At 36.8% G+C, this 22516-nt stretch overlaps 1 protein-coding gene across 2 annotated transcripts in view; it reads right to left on the bottom strand.

Moving 5' to 3' along the window:
- raptor (regulatory associated protein of MTOR complex 1) overlaps positions 1-21839 on the bottom strand; it is a 638589-nt gene extending 616750 nt beyond the window's left edge. For both annotated transcript variants that reach the window (XM_090389485.1, XM_090389491.1), the window contains exon 1: positions 21509-21839. In XM_090389485.1, coding sequence (XP_090245611.1) covers positions 21509-21652 — 144 coding nt within the window. In that variant the 5' untranslated portion in view covers positions 21653-21839. The remainder of the gene's footprint in view (positions 1-21508) is intronic.
- Between the last annotated feature and the right edge of the window lie 677 nt (positions 21840-22516).

Below are 22516 nucleotides of genomic sequence, written 5' to 3'. Positions count from 1 at the left end.
CTCACAGGTGCTTGGTCTCCAGATGCCACAATTTGCAGAACTTAAGCCTTTCTTGATAAGAGCACCCCTTTTTCCCCCTCACCAATCTCATTGCCCTTCTCTGCATTCAGAAGGGTGGGAGTACTTTTGTTCCAGGTGAATTCGAAAACACATTCAGAATTAGTAGAAATATGAAAAACTGGTAATGTAAATTATTGATATAAAAATGTCTTAGTGTTCGACTTACGGGTAATCTAAATAAGACCATATGCGAGGCCTAACATACTGAGATATGATGGGGAATTGTTGATAGATAAAGAGGACAAAAACACATATGGGCTTTATGTAATGGTAGTAGAAATCAACTTTAAGAATTGTGATCAAAAGCTGCTTATCTTTTTTTTATTTTTTTTATAGACAGCTTTATAAGTTAAGACAGCAGTTTTTGGTTTATTGCCCAAAACTTGCAAATTGGCCTGTGAACACACAAACATATACCCACACACAATACAAGGTGGAGTTAATCAGTGCACTACGACCAAAAGTTGTGTTCGTCAATGCCCTCAAATTCCCCCAAATAGGATATCTTTTTAAACAGCATTTTATCCTAAATGTAAGAATAATGTAAAGTAAAAGCTTAATTTGTGAATTATATATTTATTGGCCTTTTGCTTGGGCCCTTGGTGGGCAGAGGCACAGGAAATTTCATGGCCAGACTGGGCAAATTTTGTCCCATTGGTACGATTTACAGAAGCAGGTCATTTATTTGCAGATATTTTTGCATTGGACCCAAAAAATTTTGATATGATTAAAACTGGACTGTTACCTTTGAAGAGTCTCAAATCGCTAGTAAACCTGCTTAAAAGATTTATGCCAAATATTACAATTGAAGGATTATAATATCAGTTAATGGACTTTACCTCAAAATATGATATATTAAATATGTCAATAGTAGAAGAGTACTGTGAAATTTGTGAAAATTAACAGTTTGAGAACTTTCTTTATACCAAGTAGCGTGTTACCAAAGACTTTGCCAAATGTGTTGCCATTATTCAAGACATTGCTTCTTTATAATTAACTTGTAATCTGAGACTGGTATACTAAAGGATTGGTCTATAGAATCTGTAGCAGTTTTGGCAGCTAGGTCAGCACGTTCATTTCCTGCAATTCTAATGTGTCTGAGAATCCAACAAAAGAGAACTTGTTTGTTCTTATTTTACTTGTTCACGGTATTCCAAATCTGTATGAGTAAGGGATTATCATTATTTGTATTCTGCTGTATAGTTTGGAGTCTGTATAAATAACACTGTGCAATAGGTTTGTTGAGAATGTGAAATTTAAGGCTAAGGATAGTACAGAATACTACAGTATAACTTCTACATTCAACAAGGAGTTTCTTGGCTATGATAATGCTAGGAAATAATGCTGCTGCACCAACATGAGTGTCAGTTTTAGATCCATCTATATAGATTGGCATGTATTGTATATGCTGGGTTCTCAATGGGGCATGAATTTGCAGTATATTCTGTTGGGATACAATGTGTTTTCCCCACGCTGTGAATGAAAAGTTGCACAGTGGTATATGATATATCCATGGTGACACTGTACAAGAGGCAGTAGGCTGTATCTTACCAAGGTCATCACAAGGCAAACAGCAGTGAGCAAAGGCTGTTGATGGATTTGTAGGTGGGTAATCTATGTAAAGGTTTTCCCATTTGGACGAGAAAAGTCAATTCTGAATAGGGTTATTCAGTTGCCCTTTGAGTGTTTACATAGTTTGACAAAAGCATTTGTCTGCATAGATGCAACGAGGTTTCATCTGCTTCAGCATACAAGCTCTGAACTGGAAATGTATGGTATAACCCTAGTGTGTGACGAAGAGAACTGTGGTGTAAGGGATCAAGCCATTATAAAGCACTCGGTCTAGCACAGCTGTAGAATGCAAAGCCATAGTCTAGATGTGACACTATTAATGCACGGTACAAATGCAGAACTGTCACGTTTGGCTCCCCATGTTCTGCCAGAGAGTACTCTTAAGATGGTTTTAAGACAAGTAATCCAGGGTGCTTTTATATGTTCAAGGAAGGTAAATTTTTGGTCAAAAACACCAAGGCAGTGGACACTAGGAACCACTTGGATAATTTGATTTACTATATGTAGGCTAAGCTTCGTACAAAAGTGTATCCCAACACTTTTGAGGCGTAAAAACTATTGTTTTGGGACCATTTAACAACTTTCTTGATGGCACTTTGCAACTATTTTTCTATGATTTGCATATTAGGGGAATGGCAGGAGATACTGAAGTCATCAGCATACAAGGGAGTGGACACTATTTGTGGTAGGTAGGTCCTGTGTTGAATTCATTATTATGTTAAATAGGTTGGAACTGAACCTTGTGGACTCCTCCTTCCTGGATAAAATTTGAAGATAATTGGTTGTGGACTAACTTGAAATGAGCAGTGATGCAGGAAGTTTCAGACACTGTGGCAGGTGTCTGCATAGTCGTAGAGCATATAGGTTTCACATTATACCATATCTCAAAGCTAAGCTTTTCTATGTCAAAGAGAACCATAACAAAGTGTTCTTTTCACACAAAGGCATCATGGATGTTTATTTCTGCCCTGATCAATAGGTCAAGAGAGGATCTGCCTTCATGGAAATTGTATTAAACTGGGTTAAGGAGGTTATTTTGAACTAGAAACCAGGTTAAGGGCATTGATAATTTTTTCCACAACCTTACGTACAGTTGATGAGTGCAACAGGCTGTCCACGATAATATAGCAGATTTGTAGGGGCTTTTCCTGGTTTTGGAAATGCCAAAACATAAGCATAATACCCTTTGTACAGGAAAGTATTTTCTTTGAATAATCTGTTGTAGAAAAGTAACAGTATCTTAAAGGCTACTTCAGTAAGTTGTGCTACCATGATATAATATATTCCATCTGGTCCTGCTGCACTGAGTTTGATGTTGGCTAGAGCATGGTGCAATTCTGACATTGTGAAGGGGAGATTGTATGCAGCACTAGATGCTGATTTGAATTTGATGAAATGTTTCTCAGTTTGTGCGCCTGAAAATGAGGTGGGTAAAGATGTCATAGATAAAATTTTCATAGACAATTTGCCTAATGTATTAATAATCTCCTCCAGTTTTTTAACATGACAACTATTAACATGACAACTATTTAACATGACAACTATTTGAGTGTGTGTGGGTGTTTTGAGTTTGTTGTATTTTGGCCAATATCATTTTTTGCATTTTTGTAGTTCTTGCAATTGTGAAGAGGAATCCACACTTCCCTTTTGCTAGTCTGCCTAATATGTTTTGCTTTTGTCCAAGCCTGTTTAAAGTGGATGAGATTTGCAGCTTTTGGAAACTTCCTGAAAATGTTCCATGCTCTGTTCTCTTTTTTAGCTGCACTGTATTCATTATTCCACCACAATTTTGAGCATAAATTTTTTTTGATTGTTTTGGAATCCACAATTGTGAGCAATATTTTTTGGATTGTTTTGGAATCACTTTGTCTACTGCCTACAGTACAGTGGACCTCCACTTTACAATTGGTTCAATGTACGATCAAATCACTTTACAGTGGACTCTCCATAATAAAATACCATTCACTATACGATATGTAGTAAGCACCAGTCATTGGGATCACATTTGCAAATTGAATTTTAATTCAATAAAATGGGGGGGTTCTAATAAGTGAAAATAAAAGGAATATTATCCACAGGCTATAAAAGCAAAGATATAAAGCGCAAATTTACACTTTCTTACCTTACCAATTAAAATTAAATGATACGTGAAAATCAGAAAAATATTTTCCACAGATTAGCAAAATAAACATAAATTTACACTTACATACATAGCTTAATTAATACTGTACACTGAGTGGACAGAAATCATGGGATAGCTACCTAATAACAGGTAGTCCCACCTTTCACCCGGATAAGGGCAGTCACGGCAAGACATTGAGTCCAATTGTTCACGAAAGCGTTCCACAGGTATTTCCATCCATGCATGCTGCACCGCTGTCCAATAATTCTATTGCATTCCTGGGCAGAGGATCCAAAGCTCGAACAGACCTTTCCACATCATCCCAAAGATGCTCCACAGGGTTCATGTCCAGCAAACGGGGAGGTCATTCCGTGGTGGTAAAATCTGCGGAATACTCTTTGAATCAAAATCTAGTCACCGTGGCTCTGTGGGGAGGTGCACTGTCCTGCTGGAAGAGTCCACTGCCCTGTGAGTGCACAATGACCATCTAAGGATGCAGATGGTCTGCAAGGATCGACACATAACCTGGACCATTCAGAGATGCATCTAGACATACCAGAGGTCCCAAAGTACGCCAGTTGAACACGCCCCAGACCATTACCACTGCCTGAACAGTTCCTTGTGGATATGACGGATGCATAGCTTCATGTGGTTTCCACCAAATACGTACCCTCCTGTCCACTCAAAATAACTGGAAAATGGACTCATCAAACCAGGAGACCTGTCTCCAATCATCCAAGGTCCATGCAGATGTTCTTTCACCCAGTTGAGGTGTAGAGTCCTGTGCCATGGTGTTAGCAATGGGACTCTGGTGAGTCGGCAGCTCCCATAACCTATTTCAGCTAATGATCGCCTGATGGTCTTGGTGGAGACGTTTCTGTCTCCTCGTTGAAGTCAGTAGTGATTTCTGCCATTGTCACTCTCCAGTTGGCTGAAACAATGCAAGACAGATGTCGAAGGGCCACATTCATTCACCACCTTTCTCCAACCATGGGCTGTCCACGATGAGATGTTATTCTGGAAATGACGTATTCCCGATACACTCTTGATACTGTCGAATGGGGTAGTGCAATTTCTGTACCACCTCCATGATAGAGTGATCCATGCATCAGGCACCCACTATCACCCCTCTTTCAAAGTGTTAACTCACGACACGTGAATGCAGCGTACCTATATACCTGCCAAGAGGTGGGTTCATTCCAGAACGAGAAGGGTGACAGCACTGCGTTGCCCAAGAATCAGGTATCCCATGAATTCTGTCCTTTCAGTGTAATATGTACATACTAACTAACTGATATTTTTGTTCACTGAGATTTTTTTTTTGTTTAGTTTGTAAAATTTAAAACAGTAAAAAAGATAAGCAATCAATAACAAAGGACATGTGAAAGTGAGATATGGAGTTTACAAAGTTTAAAAAAACAGAAACGAAGAGAAGATTCTAAAAGTTTGTTTTTTATATGACTGAAGATTTCAGTGAAGGAGAAACACATTTCACCATAATAACATAAAACCCACAGAATTTTATGTTATTATGAACATAAAATTGGTATTGGTATTATTGCAAATGCAGTAAGATCAAGTTTAGTACCCATTTATAACAGAAAGGGTAGTAATGTATAATTGCACTAACAGAAAAACCCAATAAATCAGAAACTGCCTATTGTTTTTATTGTTTTATGGTAGTGATGACCTTCAGAAATGTGCTTTAGAAAAATATTACAGAGGTATTCAAAATTGATTCTTATAAACAAACATGATAACGTTGAAAGTGTAGTGCATTTTAATGATTTCAATTAGTTTTTCGAAATTTGATTCTATAAAGGGCTGATTCTACCAACCGGTAATCATGTTAAATGGCACCTACTTATTTAACTTTACGATGGGCTTACGATTGTCTCCGAATGGATAACGTGGTACTTCCTCTTAGCCAATAGCAGCATTTGTAAAAGTTGGCCATGTGCTTTGTTTTTGCATCCTTTAGTTGAAGTGATTGTGTTGTGCTTTAATCAATATATTAATCAATTAATCAATTTTAATCAATTTATTAATCAATATGCACAATTTCCATTATAAAAAATCGCCTTTTAGAAAGATTAATAACTTAGTTATATAGTAAAAATTTCAACTACAGAGGTCTTGAAACGAATTACGAAAATATGTGTTACTGGGTTCACATTACAATATTTTCACGATACGATGGTGTCTCTGGAACGGATTAATATCATAAAGCGGGAGTCCATTATATTTGGTTACATATATATTCTACAGTCAAGTTTATGGATGTTTGTTGGACTTGTTTTTCTTCCAGTATTGCTAGTTGCTTGTATATATCCCATTTTGCTTTGAAAAAGTTCCATTTGACAGTTCGGTTGAAAAAGTGGGGACTGCTTGTATCAATACAACATATCACTGGGTAATGGTCACCCAGTGGATTGCTACGAATAGTCAATTCAAGTAGAGGATACATGGTTGCTGAGCATAGAGAGAGAGAAATCAACAGCTGAAATAGATGCTGTAGGTAGATGTAGATAAGTGGGCATGCCATTATTGAAGGTTATCAGATTGTGCTGGTAAGTACTGAGTTTCTCTGATAAAGTTTGTTAATTTGTTCTTTATCTGGCTTTCAAAATTGCTATAAAAAAATCAAAAGTTGTCAAAAATCAATATAAGTAAGCTATAGTATGATAGAGCTGCCATTCTTATAGTATCACTATAACTATATAAACATAGTATCAATTATAGTGTTGATATAACAATGATATACAGTGAAACTTCCCTTTAACGGACAGCCATGGGGAACGAAAATTTGTCCGTTAGAGAGAAGTGTCCGCTAACAAGAAGTCTGAGGGAGAAAAAAAAAAAGAAAGAAAGAAAAATTGTTAAACGTTTAATGTAAAATTAAATTAAAATATATACAGATTTTGAACAATATTTTTGTAAATAATATACAATTACATACACAAGAGATAAAGAAAAATCGTTAAACGTTTAATGTAAAATTAAATTAAATTATATACAGATTTTGCACAATATTTTTGTAAATAATATACAGATTTTGCACAATATTTTTATAAATAATATACATACGATTGTGCTATGCATATTATGACTTTATCTTAAGAAAAATACATACAGTAATCACTTATTTTCTTCTGCACCTTCTTCCGGCTGATAATTTTGTTTTCAATATTTGTTTGGAACTTTATAAGTTCATCGAAAGTCCTTCAGTATCTTCTTCAGTGGTGAAAAACATTTTTAAACGATTGATGTGTATGAGCGCTTCTATTTTCATCGGTGGTTCGTCGTTAATATGTTCTTCGACAGAATGACCTCCTTCCATTTCTTCATCCTCATTGAGGAACTTCTTGAAAAATATCGATGATAATGTCATTGATATCTAGAGCACCATCTTCTGTAGTGAGGTTTGAGTCTATATCTTTGTAGCCAGGGTCACTTGTAGTGGAAGTAGTATCGTACATTATCAATAGATGTTGAAGTTCAACATTTGTTTGGAGTGAAGAAACCATCGAAAGTCCTTCAGTATCTTCTTCAGCGGTGAAAAACATTTTTAAACGATTGATTTGTATGAGCGCTTCTTCTATTTTCATCGGTGGTTCGTCGTTAATATGTTCTTCGACAGAATGACCTCCTTCTATTTCTTCATCCTCATTGAGGAACTTCTTGAAAAATATCGATGATAATGTCATTGATATCTAGAGCACCATCTTCTGTAGTGAGGTTCGAGTCTATATCTTTGTAGCCAGGGTCATTTGTAGTGGAAGTATAGTACATTATCAATAGATGTTGAAGTTCTTGTTCTTCTTGGTGCTCCACATTGCTGTTCACAACTTCAATTTTTGCATTTGAGAAGCCAGACTTTACAAAACAGTTCACGACAGTTTGTTTTCTAATTGCATTTACTGAAGAGGAAATCCACTGAATCGCATCTAGGATGCTGAGTTTCTTTGCAAGGTCACTCGCACATGTTACATTGTTCATGTTTGCAATGAGATGTCTTAAAACACGTTTTCTGTAGTGAAGTTTAAAATTCTTTATTATCCCTTGATCCAAGGGCTGACACTCTGCAGATGTGTTTGGTGGCAGAAAAATGATTTGAATGTTGGACAATTCAATGTGCAGGTGAGATGCAGCATTATCCATGAAAAGAATAATTTTTCTGTTTTGACGAATCATGTTTTGGTTAAAGTGACTTATTCATTCGCTCATGATATCTCGTGTCATCCACGCTTTTTTATTAGACTTCCAGTCAACATTCAAAAGATTCAACTTTATGCCCTTGAAACAACGAGGATTTTGTGGTTTTCCTATAACAAGAGGTTGTTCAAAGTCTCCCAGCATATTTGTACGCAATAGTACAGTCAAGCGTTCCTTAGAAATTTTTCCGCCCTGGCACTTTTCGTTTTTTAGATTCATTGTTTTTTCAGGAAGAGCTTTAAAAAACAACCCTGTTTCGTCACAGTTGTAAATATCCTTAGCTTCAAAATCACGACATAAATCTTCCAATTTGACGGTCCACTCTGTTACAACCCCATAATCAACAGATCCACCTTCACCACTTACGGTTTTCCAAGAAATTTTATGCCGAGTTTTGAACTTGTCTAGCCATCCCACAGAAGCTTTGAACTCATTTACTCCCATAGATTTCACAACCTCCAAAGCCTTTTTCCTAATAATAGGCCCATTAATGAGAATTTTTTTAGCACGTGCATGACAAAACCACTCATTGTTTGTTATTTGGTTTTTAGGAGCATTAGCAACTAAGGCCATATTGCTCCAGGATATGCGGTGGTCATTCCTTGACCTTTCCGCATACTCCGTATTTGGTGGTGACGGGCTCGAACCTCGGTCTAATCAAGAAGCATGTGCTACGCACTGCTGCTCCTTCCCACCTGGCTACGGAGGCGCCCAAACCCACTCATACGTAACATTGTCAATTTGAAGTCCAACAGTTTTCAGGAATAATTTTTGAACCGGATCATTTACGTGTTGCCAAAATTGTTTGAGCATTTCATTTTTTTTCTTTAGGATGTCGCTTACCTGCGTCTTCCCGATTTTGAATTTTGCAGCGAGATTGCGAACAATATTTTTTTGCCGATCATACGCATTAATGAGTTCGACTTTATCTTTTAAAGTTAAATGTTTACGAGAAGACATTGTGCACTTCACACGACACTGAACAAAACTGAAAATGCTCTGAAAGTGCTCTTACGATTTTATTACAATATATCGCCATTTTATACTTTTCTCTGCTTGATACTTCATTGCAAATCTACCTTGAACTGGACATTATTGTGTGTTATAAATAATATGTGCAGGTCAAATGGAAATTCGGTGTTCTGCTGGACTTATATGCATGCTTGAAGAACAGGGTTGATGCTCTCAAAGGAATAAAAGAGAGGGATCCCTCAAGCATTCAGCTGCTCAGGTCAAAGCTAGAGCCCATGGCTGAGTAACAGACAACAACAACATTAATACCAGAGATCTCTGGTTCACAGGAAGTAGCAATTGCCGGTGCCTACAGTTACCAAAATGGGGAATATAAAAAGGACAGGTAGAATAGGATCAGGGTACATCTGCCAGGGATGTGGGGGGGGCTAAAGTTAATCTCACGAGCAAAATGGACTTACGTACATGAAAAAAAAACATTTAAGTATGTAAGTCAAGGGGTGCTTGTACTGGTTAAGTCATCAAATGCAGACATAATAAGGATAAGGGAAATTGGTGCCACTTGAGAATAAGAGTATGGAATTTGAATACAATGAGTACAACATGTACACAAAAGATGGGTAAGATGGAGCAAGGGGGGATTATGCTCTTTGTTAAAAAAATTCTTGGTTCAAAATCTAAAGCGACACATCCAGATAATGTTGGTAGCAAGCACAATGTACAGTCAGTCTGATATGATGTAAGCACTGGGAAAACTAAAACGAGAATAGGAGACTGCTGTATGCCAAATGGTGGCACTGACCCTAATACTGCATCAAGCATCCATTTAACCATAGCAGTAACTTTCCCTTAATGCCACACTTTTCCAATTTGTACAGCAGTCTTTTACGTGCAACAGTATCAAAAGCTTTCCTGAAATCCAAGTAAATGATATCAAAATTATATTTTGAATTCAGTTCCCTCGTCGCGGAACCATAGTATCCAGTCAAATTCATCAGACCAGATTTTCCCCTTAATAAAGCCATGTTGTGATTGAAGTATAATTGCACTCCTGTCTAGAGGGTCCTGCATTATTTTCTCTGGAAAACAAGTTAAGCTAACATGTCTGTATTTGTACCTATCACCTTCTGATTCCCCTTTGTAAATAGGGAATAAATTTGAACATCTCCAATCAATAGGGACCTCTCCTGAATCCAAGGAGGATGCACTCATAATTATGGCAAAGGGTTTGCTTACTTCCTTTGCTGCCTCCCTTAATAAAACTGGATAGATCTCATCCACCCCATGTGCCTTTTTATGTTTAATTTCAATTTCTCTTCCACTGTCCTCTCGGTTATTACAAAATCATTTAGCTCCCTGTTAGAGATTGATAAACTTCTGGCATCCTTCTCCCTAAACAATTTCTCGTGTGTGAATGTAGATGCAAAATACTTATTCACTTGCGAGAAACTTGAGCAGTATCATCAACAGTGATTCAGCCCATTCCTTCTGCTGTTAATACAGTTGTTGTTGTTCTTGTTCTTGTTGGTTTGATTTACTGGTGCAAGGGCTACTAAGGCCATAATGCACCCATTACAATATTTGGTACAAGTTTGATAAACAGGTGGATTTAGATTAGATGGAATTTGTTTATTGTTCTCAGGAAGGTAAAGAGATCATTTACATCTGGTCGGTCTCTGAGAATTTTCTGTAAAGTAAGTTGATTAGAAGAACAACTTTCTTTTAATCAACTTTCATAAACAACTTTCTTCTAATCAACGTATAATGGGCAATCAAGAATAAGATGTTTTACTGTGAGTTGAGTTTGGTAGTTGCTGCACAGTGGAGGATCGTTCAGTGTGAGTAGGTAACTGTGAGTTAGGTGGGTATGCCCAATCTGCAATCTAGAAAGTACAACTTCTTCCTTCCTATTCCCTCTCAGGTTTGATGGCCACAGCTTGTGATCATTTTTAATTTGGAACAATTTATTGGTTTTGTACTCCTGCCAAACGAACAGCCACTTTTTTCTTCCGGTACTTCATATGACATGTTTGTAATCGGTGTATGTTAATACAGTAGACTTTCAGAATAACGGCACCTTCGGGGATTCATGGTGCAGTTATTTTGATTTTTCCATCATCTAGAAAGTTTTCTTTTTAATATATTTAATGCAGAAATAATGAGGCTAAATAAGAAAGAGAGTGATTAAGAATGCAAATTTATGAACTGCACATCAAAATCAATGATGTTGATGATCCAGTTTTATATTCTGCCATTAATACACTCCTATTATGCCTCGTTCTATTTTCTTTATTATATCAAGTTTAGTCTGCATGGGTTGCGTCACTGTCCTCCCCACACTGAGTAGAAAAGATTCGGGTTCGAATCCCGTCAATGACGCAAAGAACTTTTATGGGCTTTTTTCAACTCCGTGGCTGAGTTATTCGGTCTCAGGCATAGATAGCAAGGTTTTTCCCCAAAAAATTGGGGTCTTTTGTCTAGCAAAACAGGTAAATTGACAAGAGAACACACGCAATTTACAGACACAATACACATAGGTATATGAATTAACTTTCTGAGTGACCCGGGGTTCGAGCCCATCACCACCAAATACGGAGGATGCGAAAAGGTCAGGAATGACCACCGCATATTCCGGAGCAATATGGCCTTAGTTGCTAATGCTCCTAAAAAAAAAAAAAAAAAAACCTAATGTAATAGTTTGGATTATATCAAGTTTGTCACTAAGTTTTAATATTATTCTTCTTTCCTTCTCTGTATGAGGTTTATTAACGTTAGGAGCCATAGTGAGTGGTTTTTAATTTAAAATAAATGTAAAACAGCAGTATAATCAGTAATATCAGTACAGAATTTACTTTCAAAATAGCAAACGTAGAGAAATACAGTAATCACGTGACTTGCCGTTTTCTTTTTTTCGGCACTGAAAGACATCTGCACTGCAGGTACACATTCAATCTCAATGTGCCGTTGGCTCGAATGTTCCGTTACTTTGGGTGCCATTATTTCAACAGTGTTTTGTAGTGTATAGTAATGTGTAGTAGCCTTTGTTGCTTTTCTTGGGATTCTTTGCCAGAGACATCTTAGCTTGGTTAACCTTTGTGATTTGACTGCAGACTAGTTTATATCTAAGCTTTCAACTATATTTCTTAGTTGGTATGAAAAGCCCAGTTGCATCTATGATTATTTTCCTGAATGCTTTCCATTTAGAATTTTTCGTTGGCAACAACATTAGTTGGTACCACTGTAATCTCCTTAACGAAAGCAAAACCCTTCCCCTTCCTCTTATATTTGGCCATATTAATTAGGGCATATTGGGACATAATTACCTACAATATATTGCACCTAGTGCAATATATTCCAATATGTAGTAGCATATTATGTCTGTCTGTCTGTACAAATGTGTGTTCAGGGATTAACTTTTAAGTTATACAACTTTACTTCACAGAAAACTCACAATCTTCAGGCGTAATGTAACTACTTTTAACAAAAACTAAGAAAAATTAATGGAAATGTAAAATTTTGATTTGAAAATAGCAGTAATAGAACTTCACGGAATCTTGTATGTGATTTTTTTTTTTTCAGGAGGGCATGAACAGTGTAAAATTGCACAAGCAACAAATAAAAATGAATTGCAAACCTTGTTAAGCAGGCTTCTGTATTTCATAAATATTATTTGTTTTTGTTATTCATTAGTAAGTCAGTTATGTTCTCTAGAGCAAAGTTTCCGGCATCCCACCAATACTTCTCTTTCAGCCCATGCACGGTACCAAGTACTATAGGTTTTGATACCTTTCGTGTTTGGGGTTTCCATAAAAAAAAAAAAAAAAAAAAAAAGTTTATCTAATATAGTAACTAACTGTTTCTTAACTGGCCTTTGAAATTGTGCAAAAAACAATAGGAAATTAACAGGGAAAGAATCTGCTACCACCTCACCAAACTGGTATAAGAACAAAATAAAAGCTACTATTACTCGGTAATTCCATAGGAGTATAAATTACATTAGAAGTTTTTACCAAGTCTAAAAACTAAATTTAAAATAACACAAATATGATGTAACTGTATCACAATAATTGTCAGTTACATGACACAGTTACGTTTCATAATATAACTATCATATAATGCTTAAAGTATCAATAGTGAAGTACATACTACCATCACAATCTGAGAATAGTGTAGTGTTGTTATACCAGTGTGTCTCAATTTCATGTGGCATTATTGAAGTAAACTTGGACTACAATTATGCTGCTGACTAGATAAAGACAAAAAACCTCAAAGCAGTGGGAATGCTTTGGCTTGAGACAGAACTGTCAATGGCAGTTCTTTTCTGAATCAGGGTTTTATATGGTGCTCTACTTGTCAATTATTTGCCTTGTCCTCTCTGGAAGGATACAATATAGCCAAAGAGAATGTCTTTGCATGTTTTCATTATGCAATGGGTGTGAGGAGATTAAGCATAAATTTAGCATTCTGATAGGCACATCCAAGGGCTTGAAGAACCGAGTTGATACCCCAAAAGAAGTGAAACAAGTGACACATCAAGCGCAGAGAAGAACACTAAAGCCCACACTTCAGCATCAGACAACACAACAACATCCTCAACAGCAGAGATAGCTAGACCCACAGAAAGTAGTTAGCTACTGCTGATGACACTACTGTCAAAGAAATACATTGTGAAAAAGAATAGGACCAAGATGCCAAGATAGTTTTACACCAACTAAGAGATTGTTTGAGATTTAGATGTAAGTGGATGTCAAATAGACTGATGGAACTATTGGTGGAGAAGAAAATACATCGGATAATTATAAATTATAAGGAAACACAGGGACCTACAAGTACAAACCAACCTACAATGAAATTACTAAGGGGATTAGGCAAATTAAGATAGATTATGAGAAGTCTTTAGATAAGAGAACAAAAAAAAAAGTAGCAAAGAATTCTGTGTGTTAACACTAGAAAGAAAGGATGAAGCACGTTGGCCCAATATAAACGAGGAGTGGTCAATAAGTATTTAACCTCAGCTAGAAATATTTTACTTCGGGATTTGAAATTATATAATACATTCAAAAAGTTTCTGGCATCCCATGATGGTATTTAAATGGTTTGCACTACACCCATAAGCAACATGGGAGCATTGATGTCAATGCTCCCATATTGACCAATGCTTTTAGCTCAAGGAGCATATGGTGGCTAGAAATTTAGAACTGGATAATTTGTGGTCAACTGCATTGGAGGATCTCAATTTCTTTCATGATATTACATCAAATAACTCTCATTGAAATTAAGTGGTCCAAAAGATTCAACATATGTTCTTCAAGCAAGGAGAGTCTAGGAAATGTTAAATTTCCTAAAGCTTCATAAATATGCTTAAAATCTCTTTATCTCATTGTGTCAAATTCATCTGTTGTCTCTACTGTTCTCCCAACTCCACTAATCACATGGAGCTCTTTGACTTCCTCTCTTTGCAACTTGACTTTCTCCAGTTCAACTTTCCTAACAGTCAGATAATTTTCCTTGGTGATTTTAATGTTCACAACTCCATCTGACTTCCATTTTCTAGTCACACCGACCCAGCTGGTCGAGATACTGAGGCTTTTGCAATTACTAATGACCTTGCACAGATTGTTCATATACCTACAAGAATACCAGACAATTCTAACCATATAGCCAACACGCTTGATCTTCTTCCAACAAACAACCCTTCTAAGTACACGGTCAAAGTGAGTGGTCCTTTAGGCACCTCAGATCACAAGTTTTTGATTGTCTCTTCTCCAATGGAGCCTTTATCTCATGGCTATTCCCAACCTTGTATTGTTTGGCATTACAAGAATGAAAAAATGGGATGACCTGCGAGATTTCTTTTCCTTAGTCAGATTACTGTTTCAAAACTTCTGATGTCAACATTTGCTCAGATCGCATCAGTGAAATTATTCTTGTAGGAATGGAATCCTTTATCCCACACTCCACTCTAAAATCTCATCCTTCATCTAAACTTTGGTCTTCCAATAAATGTGCTAAAGCTGACCAAGAGAAGAAACGTTGCATATCGTAATTGGCTTGTTTCCAATTCTTCAGTTTCATTTTCTGCCTACACCAAAGCTCGCAACAATTGTAAAGCAGTTATTAAGCAGTCCAAACTAGATTTTGAACAGGCTAAGAGTAGAAAACTTGCTTCTTGCCTAATGGTAGCCGAACATTCTGGTCTCTTGCCAAAGCTATTGGCCACAACTTTTGCCCATCTCTGCCCACACCTCTGTCAAAACCAGATGGTTCTGTTGTCACTTCGGCCAAGGATAAAGATGACCTGCTAGCATCCCATTTTTCTTCCAACTCACGTATTAATGATCTTGGTAAAACACCTCCCACTATTCCCAACACACTCCATTCAATGCCTCCTGTTGTATTCCGTCAAAAGGATTTTGACGAATCTTAATGCTAATAAGGAAGCTCCAAGTCCCAATGGTATTTCTCCATTTGTTCTCAAAACCTGTGCTCTTGAACTTACTCCTATTTTTTGCCACCTTTTTTCACTTTCTTATTTCAAAGGTGTTTTTCCTTCTGCTTGGAAATTTGTTCATATCCGGCCAGTTCCTAAAAAGGGTGACAAATCCCTCCCATCCAATTATCGTCCCATTGCAATTACTTCTACTCTTTCTAAAGTAATGGAGAAATCAATTAACCGCCAACTCTTAACCTACCTAGAAACCTTCCATCTGATCAACGATCGCCAGTATGAATTCCAGTCAGTGTCAATCCATTGGTGATATTCTGGCTGATGTTACTCATTTATGAACTAATTCAATGGAAAGGTCCGGTGAAATCCAAGTAGTTGCTCTTGACATCTCAAAGGCTTTCAATCGTGTTTGGCATAAAGGTCTTCTAAACAAGCTTCCATCTTATGGTATACCAACTGTTTTTTTGTAATTGGTTATCCAGTTTTCTCTCTGATCGCTCACTGAGGGTGATGGTAGATGGCTCTCTGTCTTCTAACTTCTCCGCTAATGCCGGTGTCCCCCAAGGTTCAGTTCTTTCCCCCACTCTTTTCCTCTTGTATATTAATGACCTTCTTCCACTGAAGGGAAATCCTATCCATAGTTTTGCCGATGATAGCACATTGCATTCCACTTTCATTTTGAGAAACCTTGCCCTACTCAATCAGCTTCAACTTCTCAAAAATCTGCTACCAATTCCTTAAATGCCGATCTTCAGGTAATTCTCCAGTGGGGCAAAGACGACTTAGTTGATTTCAACCCTTCTAAAACTCAGTCTTATCTTATATCTCGTAAAAAGGATTCTTCTGCTCCTATGCTTATCTTTAGTGACACTCCGATTTCTAGGCAAAATGATATATCTCTTTTGGGGATTACCCTGACTTCTAATCTCTCTTGGGCACAAGCACATTACAAATATTGCTTCCTCTGCATCTAAAAAAACTTGGTTTTCTCTTTCACTCTCTGCGTTACTTTTCTTCCAAACAGCTGCTCACTCTGTATAAATCGCAAATCCGCCCTGCCATGGAATATTGTTCCCACATCTGGGGTAGTGCCCCCAAAACCTCTCTCAGGCTTCTTGATTCCATTCAGAAGAGGGCAGTTAGGTTAATTAATGATTCATCTCTAACAGAGTCTCTCCACTCACTGTTTCTGCTGCATGCCTCTTCTACAGATACTTCTATGGGCACTGTTCTTCTGAATTGGCTTCTATAATTCCCGCTCTCTCTTTCAAAACAGTCCAAACATGTGCCGCTACCAGCCAACATCCATTTACTCTACAACTTAAAACTCACAGAACCAACTTTTCATCTTCCTCGTTTATTCATTCAACTGCCGTTTTCTGGAACAACCTTCCTTCATACGTATTTCCTGAAAATTACAATCTACAGAAGTTCAAGTCCAATGTCAACAAATATCTTCTTTCATCTTCTCAACCTCCAACCCAAGCACGGTACTAAGTACTATAGGTTCTAATACCTCCCGTGTTTGGGGATTACATAAAAAAAAAAAAAGATGTCGATTCACCTAGTATGTGGCCAAACCAGACAAACTTTATATAAAGTTTTGGTTGGCAGCTGACACAACTTCAAAATATTTACTGAATGGCATCCCTTATTTGGGGAAAGACGACATGCACCCAGCTATTCAACCATTTCTGAATATGTCATTCTAAAACTAATGGAACCAATTTTGAATCAAGGTAGAAATGTAACCACCAATAAATTCTTTAACAGCTTTGAGTTGGAAAAGAAATTAGTCCAAAAAATACTACTATAGTGGAAAATGTGAATCATACTTGTAAAGAAGTTTCAACTTCCATAAAAAAAGAAGGCAGAATTATATTCCACTTCAGTTTTTAAACTTGATTGCACCATAATGGATTATCAGCACAAAGCAAATAAAAATGTCAATCTTCAGCACACTTCATACAAGTGCTGCAATAAGTAATGGTACAAGAAAAGTGACATTGTATTATATTACAAATTAAAACAAAAAGTATAGGATTGATATTTCAGACCAAATGGCTAAAAAAAATTCAACAAAAGCAGGCTCATAGATGGCTGGTTCATCTTTCATAATATATTAGATCTTGCAGTAATCAACACTTGGATTGTTTATAAAAAGGTGACATGGCAAGTTATGAAGAGAAGAGGATTCTATATTGAATCTAGCTGAAGAACTCAGAAAAGAATATATAAAGCAGCAGCAGCTGCTGCTGCAGCAGATCAAACCAGTAACAACAGTGACCATGTCAAACCTCTAAAAAGGCATCAATGCCAAATTAGGTGATGCAAAACAAACAAAACTACAGAAATGTGCACTGTGTGTAAAAAGTATGTATGCAGAAAGTGTACAGGAACTGTTGAGAAAACTGTCATTTGCTTAATTGTGCAAATTAATTTTTAAACTTTACTTCCTAGTCAAAAATGTTTTGTGTTCAAATTTTTGCTATTAGTAATATTATTTTTATGCATTTACCATAAGCACAACACTATGTGTTGTGCTTATGGTAAATGTTGCCGGTTACTTTATATTATTGCTTATAATAAAATTGAAAACACAACTTAAGTCTATTTTATGCACAGCAATCAAAATGACCAGCATCAACAATTTTGGGTATTTTTGCAAGGCGATGTTAAGGTAGCTGGAGTTGTGAACATTAAAGTTACCAAGAAAAATCACTTCACAGTTAGGAAAGTTGAGACTGAAGAAAAGGAAGTCCCAGAGTTTCAAATGATGAATGAAGTTGGGAAAACAATAGAGAAAATAGATGTGACAAACCAGGATAGAGAGTTGTTGTTGTTGTTATTTGGTTTTTAGGAGCATTAGCAACTAAGGCCATATTGCTCCGGGAATATGCGGTGGTCATTTCCTGACCTTTCCGCATCCTCCATATTTGGCGGTAACGGGCTCGAACCCCGGTTTAATCAAGAAGCATATGCTACGCACTGCTGCTCCTTCCCACCTGGCTACGGAGGCGCCTCAGGATAGAGAGATTTTAAGCAAAAGATCATAAAGGGTGAATCCAAATTATGAAGTTTCTGATAAGGAACATTATAGCAGACATACGTATAAGTACTACCTTTGAAGCAAAAAGGAATCATAGCATTGGGTGCCATACCAGTATAAGCGTTTTTTTTATGGCTGCAACTAAACCATAAAGAGGCTAGTTTGTGCCTCAGTCTGTAGGAAACATCAGCACATCCAATATGCCACAGGAACATCTATCAGTACATCTGTAGGGAGCTGCTCCATGGCAGGACAGCTCGTGGCCATCGATGGAACATACCATTTGGAGAGAGGTCATTCCTTAAATTCATGGACTTAGTAGACTAGCAAAAGGTGAGATGGTGTGACAAATCTTGTTAAACATTTCATTCCAATAGATACATTTTCATGTGAAGATTGCACTTAGGATTTCCTGTCAGTGTACTGTCTCCATCATTAATTATGGTAGAAATGGTCCAATGTTATAGGGCTGATGTGGAGGGATTTAATTAAAAAAGGGTATGGGAAGAAAGGTATTTTGGGGGTTACAATACTACAAGCAGACTAAAGTTCTCTGTACAGCATAGGAGGATGAGGGGACATAATATCCTTTTGCTAAATATTAAAAAACTGATTGTTTTTTAGTATTTAGCAGAATAACTGCAGAGGGTTATTCTGCTGTAGAAAGCAAGGTCGAGATTCAGTATCGGGTACAGCGTTACGACTGCTAGCGATACGGCTGTGATTGACGGGTGCTGACTCTGCCCAGTGTCACGTGATCTCCTTAAGAGACGGAAACAGCTGGCATGGCTGATACCCACTGAGTGTCACCCAGTGACACTCAGTGGGTCACTGGGTGACATTTAGGGTTTCCTTAAATTACCTTAAAAAATAAAATAAAATAAAATAAAGTAACACAGCTCTGTGATTGGCTGATTACGATTGCGTAATCACATTTTGGTCAGTTCTTGATTTGTGCGGGTGCCTGTTGCTTGCTGCCGTGAAATCTTCTTTGTCACAGGTATTTTTCACAGGAAACAGAGGCAAACACTAACATGCCAATTCAACTATGGAATTTTTAAAAGCTGTGAGCTTAGTGTATATGGCTGAAACAGAGGATTGAATGAGGACACTCAACCGATGAGGTGAATGGTTTTTCTTTGTCTCAGTTCAGTCTGATTGTTTTTCATAGAAATAGCACAGAAAAACGTGCATTTTTGTTTCTGTTTCGTAAAATTTCTCCTTAAATTACCTTTTCTTTTTCTTCTTTTCAGCCTTTCTCATTGTTAATGCTCGTAAAATAGCATAGAAAAACGTGCATTTATGTTTTTTCCAAATGTTGAGTTGCCGTTCCTTTTCGTTCGTTCTATTTACCCTTAAATTACCTTTACCCCTTTTCTTTTTCGGTTTCAATTTTGTAGAAAAAAAAACAGCAGGGTTTAGGGGGCGGCAGACCCCACCAAAAATTAGTGATCACAAAAAAATGTGCATTTTTGTAACTTAAACTTTTAAATTTATTGGATTTATCCTTTTGTTTTTGGCCACCATATTTGTTGCTGTGTGCCATGTGCCATCCGCGTGTCACTTGACATCCGCTGGGCGAGGAGAGGAGGGGGAATGCAGTGAGTGGGCGGAGTCAAACCCGACAATCACTGCTTTCCTCAACCTCTCCTCGCCGCCATTTTGGGCAGCTGTACCCGAAAGTGAATCTCTACCGAAAGCAAATGTGCAATGCACATAGGGGAGGTTGGGTCCAGGAGTGCCTCATGGGAGAATACGGCAGAGAAATTTTTTTCATAACTTAAATAAATCTATATAAAGTTTGGCCATAAAAAATAAAAAAACAAGCATTTTCATAAGCCTATTCTTGCATATAATTAACAAGTGCAGAAAAACATGAATTTAAAATTATTCCTACATCTGCACTGTAATTATTAAAGGGCACTAGCTTCCGGATGATGTCAGCAACTATGAATAACAACATTTATTTGGTTCAGATGTTGAATGACACCTGCAAGATGTACCACTTGATATGCGCTTCATCAATTTTTGTTTCTTTCAGGTTTTGCTCACTGACAGCAAATATAATGACCAAATAAGAGCTTTTTTTTTTTTTTTTTTAACATGTTAAAAATATGTCTAAAAGCATGGCAGAGAGGTTTTATTTTGAAAAATAATTAAAACCTTTTTTATATTTTTATTTTTTATTAGAAATAACATAAAATTGATTATTCCCAATTGCATTCATAACAGATTTAAATTGAAGGATGGCATCAAAAAGCACCCAATTTCAAATTATTTCTGGATTACTTAAAGTTAAAAAAACTGCATACTTTATGCTTCTGTTGGCTGGAAGGAAATCTGCACACCAGTCAGAGGATTACAAAAAGACACTACACTTCTTATACAATTAAAAAAGATGGTAATGCACCTTATGAGATCAACAGGATACCCACATGACAAAAGATCCAAATATGTAGGCTACACAGATTGATTAGTAGATACCTTAGATGTGATCTAGTTGGAGTTTATAAGGCACATGGATATAGCAAAATGAAAAAAGGGAAAATTGTCATGAAACTGAAATTAAGCAATGCTAGAACTACGTGGCATAAATTACTTACAGCCTAAATTGGTTGAAATTTTTATTTAGCTACCAATCATTGGAATACGTTGAATCTATTGAAGCCAATAGCTTGGAGAAATTTAATTCAAAAGCTTACAGGATACATAACCACAGTAAGAGAAAAGTTTTTTTTTGTTTTTTTTTTGTGTTCGTTTTCTGCTGCTACAACAAAAGCCTCTGCCATGGCTTCCTTATTCGTATAGCCGATACTAGTTATTCAGAAACTGAAATTTTCACTTTTATTATTCGTGATTCTTTGGCCATGTTTTTGGAATATTAGAACTACTTTGCAAAGTCACTGTCAATTGACTATCAAACTGACTTTTACTACTGCCTGATGCTGTCTTGTTTTGTAGTGTATTAGTACGGTATCGGCTAATAAATTAAGTTCGACTCAAAAATGTATATATTCTTCTCTCAGAACTTAAAACATACTCTAAATTCATGAACCCAGTAAACCCTTACCCTCTCTACTCTCCATACTTCTGTCTCCGTTTTGCTTCCTTCAATCTTTTCGATGTGTCTCTTACTAGTAAAAACGATTGGCAACTGCCAGTCTGGAAGATCACACACGTCTTCTTCAACGTCGAAGTCTGTTCCAAATGACATGATACTAATTAAAAACTACTTTTATGTTTACATGCGCTACTCAAGTTTTTACATAAAATGTGCACACCTAAGTAACCGCTTCGTAAACGCATCCTCTTCCTCCACATTTTTAACACAGCTTCAAGCAAAAACCGCATAAAGGTAGAAATCTACCTTAACTCCACTACACGCTACTACGAAATACCCGTGGTCGCCATCGGTAAATCGGTGCTGCCCTCTAGAGAACGCATAACAACACTCAAAAAAAAAAATAAATAAATAATAGTACAAAGCAGAGCCTCGGACTCTACGTATTGCATAAATCCTTTGAGCAAACTTGTAAACAGAAAGGTGTCAAAAATTTGGAGAAAGAGAATGCGGTTACTTGGGTGTGCACATTTTATGTAACAACAGGAGTAGCGAATATAAAAATGTATTGGTATAATGACGGTTGATATAAATTCCATAAAGTGTAATAAACGTGGATTGTATGATTATTATTTATTTTTTATTTTTTCGTGAAAACCGCAAGAACGAAAGGTATTAAAACTTATAGTACTTAGTACCATGCATGGGTTGGAGATTCAGAAGATGAAAGAAGATATTTGTTGACATTAGACTTGAACTCTGTAGATTGTAATTTTCGGAAAATTTCTATGAAGAAAGGTTGTTCCAGAAAACGGAAGTTCAGTTAATAAATGAGGAAGAAGAAAAGTTGGTTCTGTGAGTTTCAACTTCGATAGTAAACGGATGTTGACGGGTTGGGGCATGTGTTCGGACTGCTTTGGAAGAGAGAGCAGGAATTACAGAAGCCAATTCGGAAGAACGGTGCCCATGAAAGTATCTATAGAAAAGGCATGCAGTAAGGCATTTAAGGAAAACATT

The sequence above is a fragment of the Mastigoproctus giganteus genome, chromosome 2 (genome assembly GCF_048544385.1).
Source record: "Mastigoproctus giganteus isolate SK-2022 chromosome 2, ASM4854438v1, whole genome shotgun sequence".
Lineage (NCBI taxonomy): Eukaryota > Metazoa > Arthropoda > Arachnida > Uropygi > Thelyphonidae > Mastigoproctus > Mastigoproctus giganteus.
Note: the sequence above shows the minus strand (reverse complement) of the source record. Positions and strands in the feature narration are given on the sequence as shown.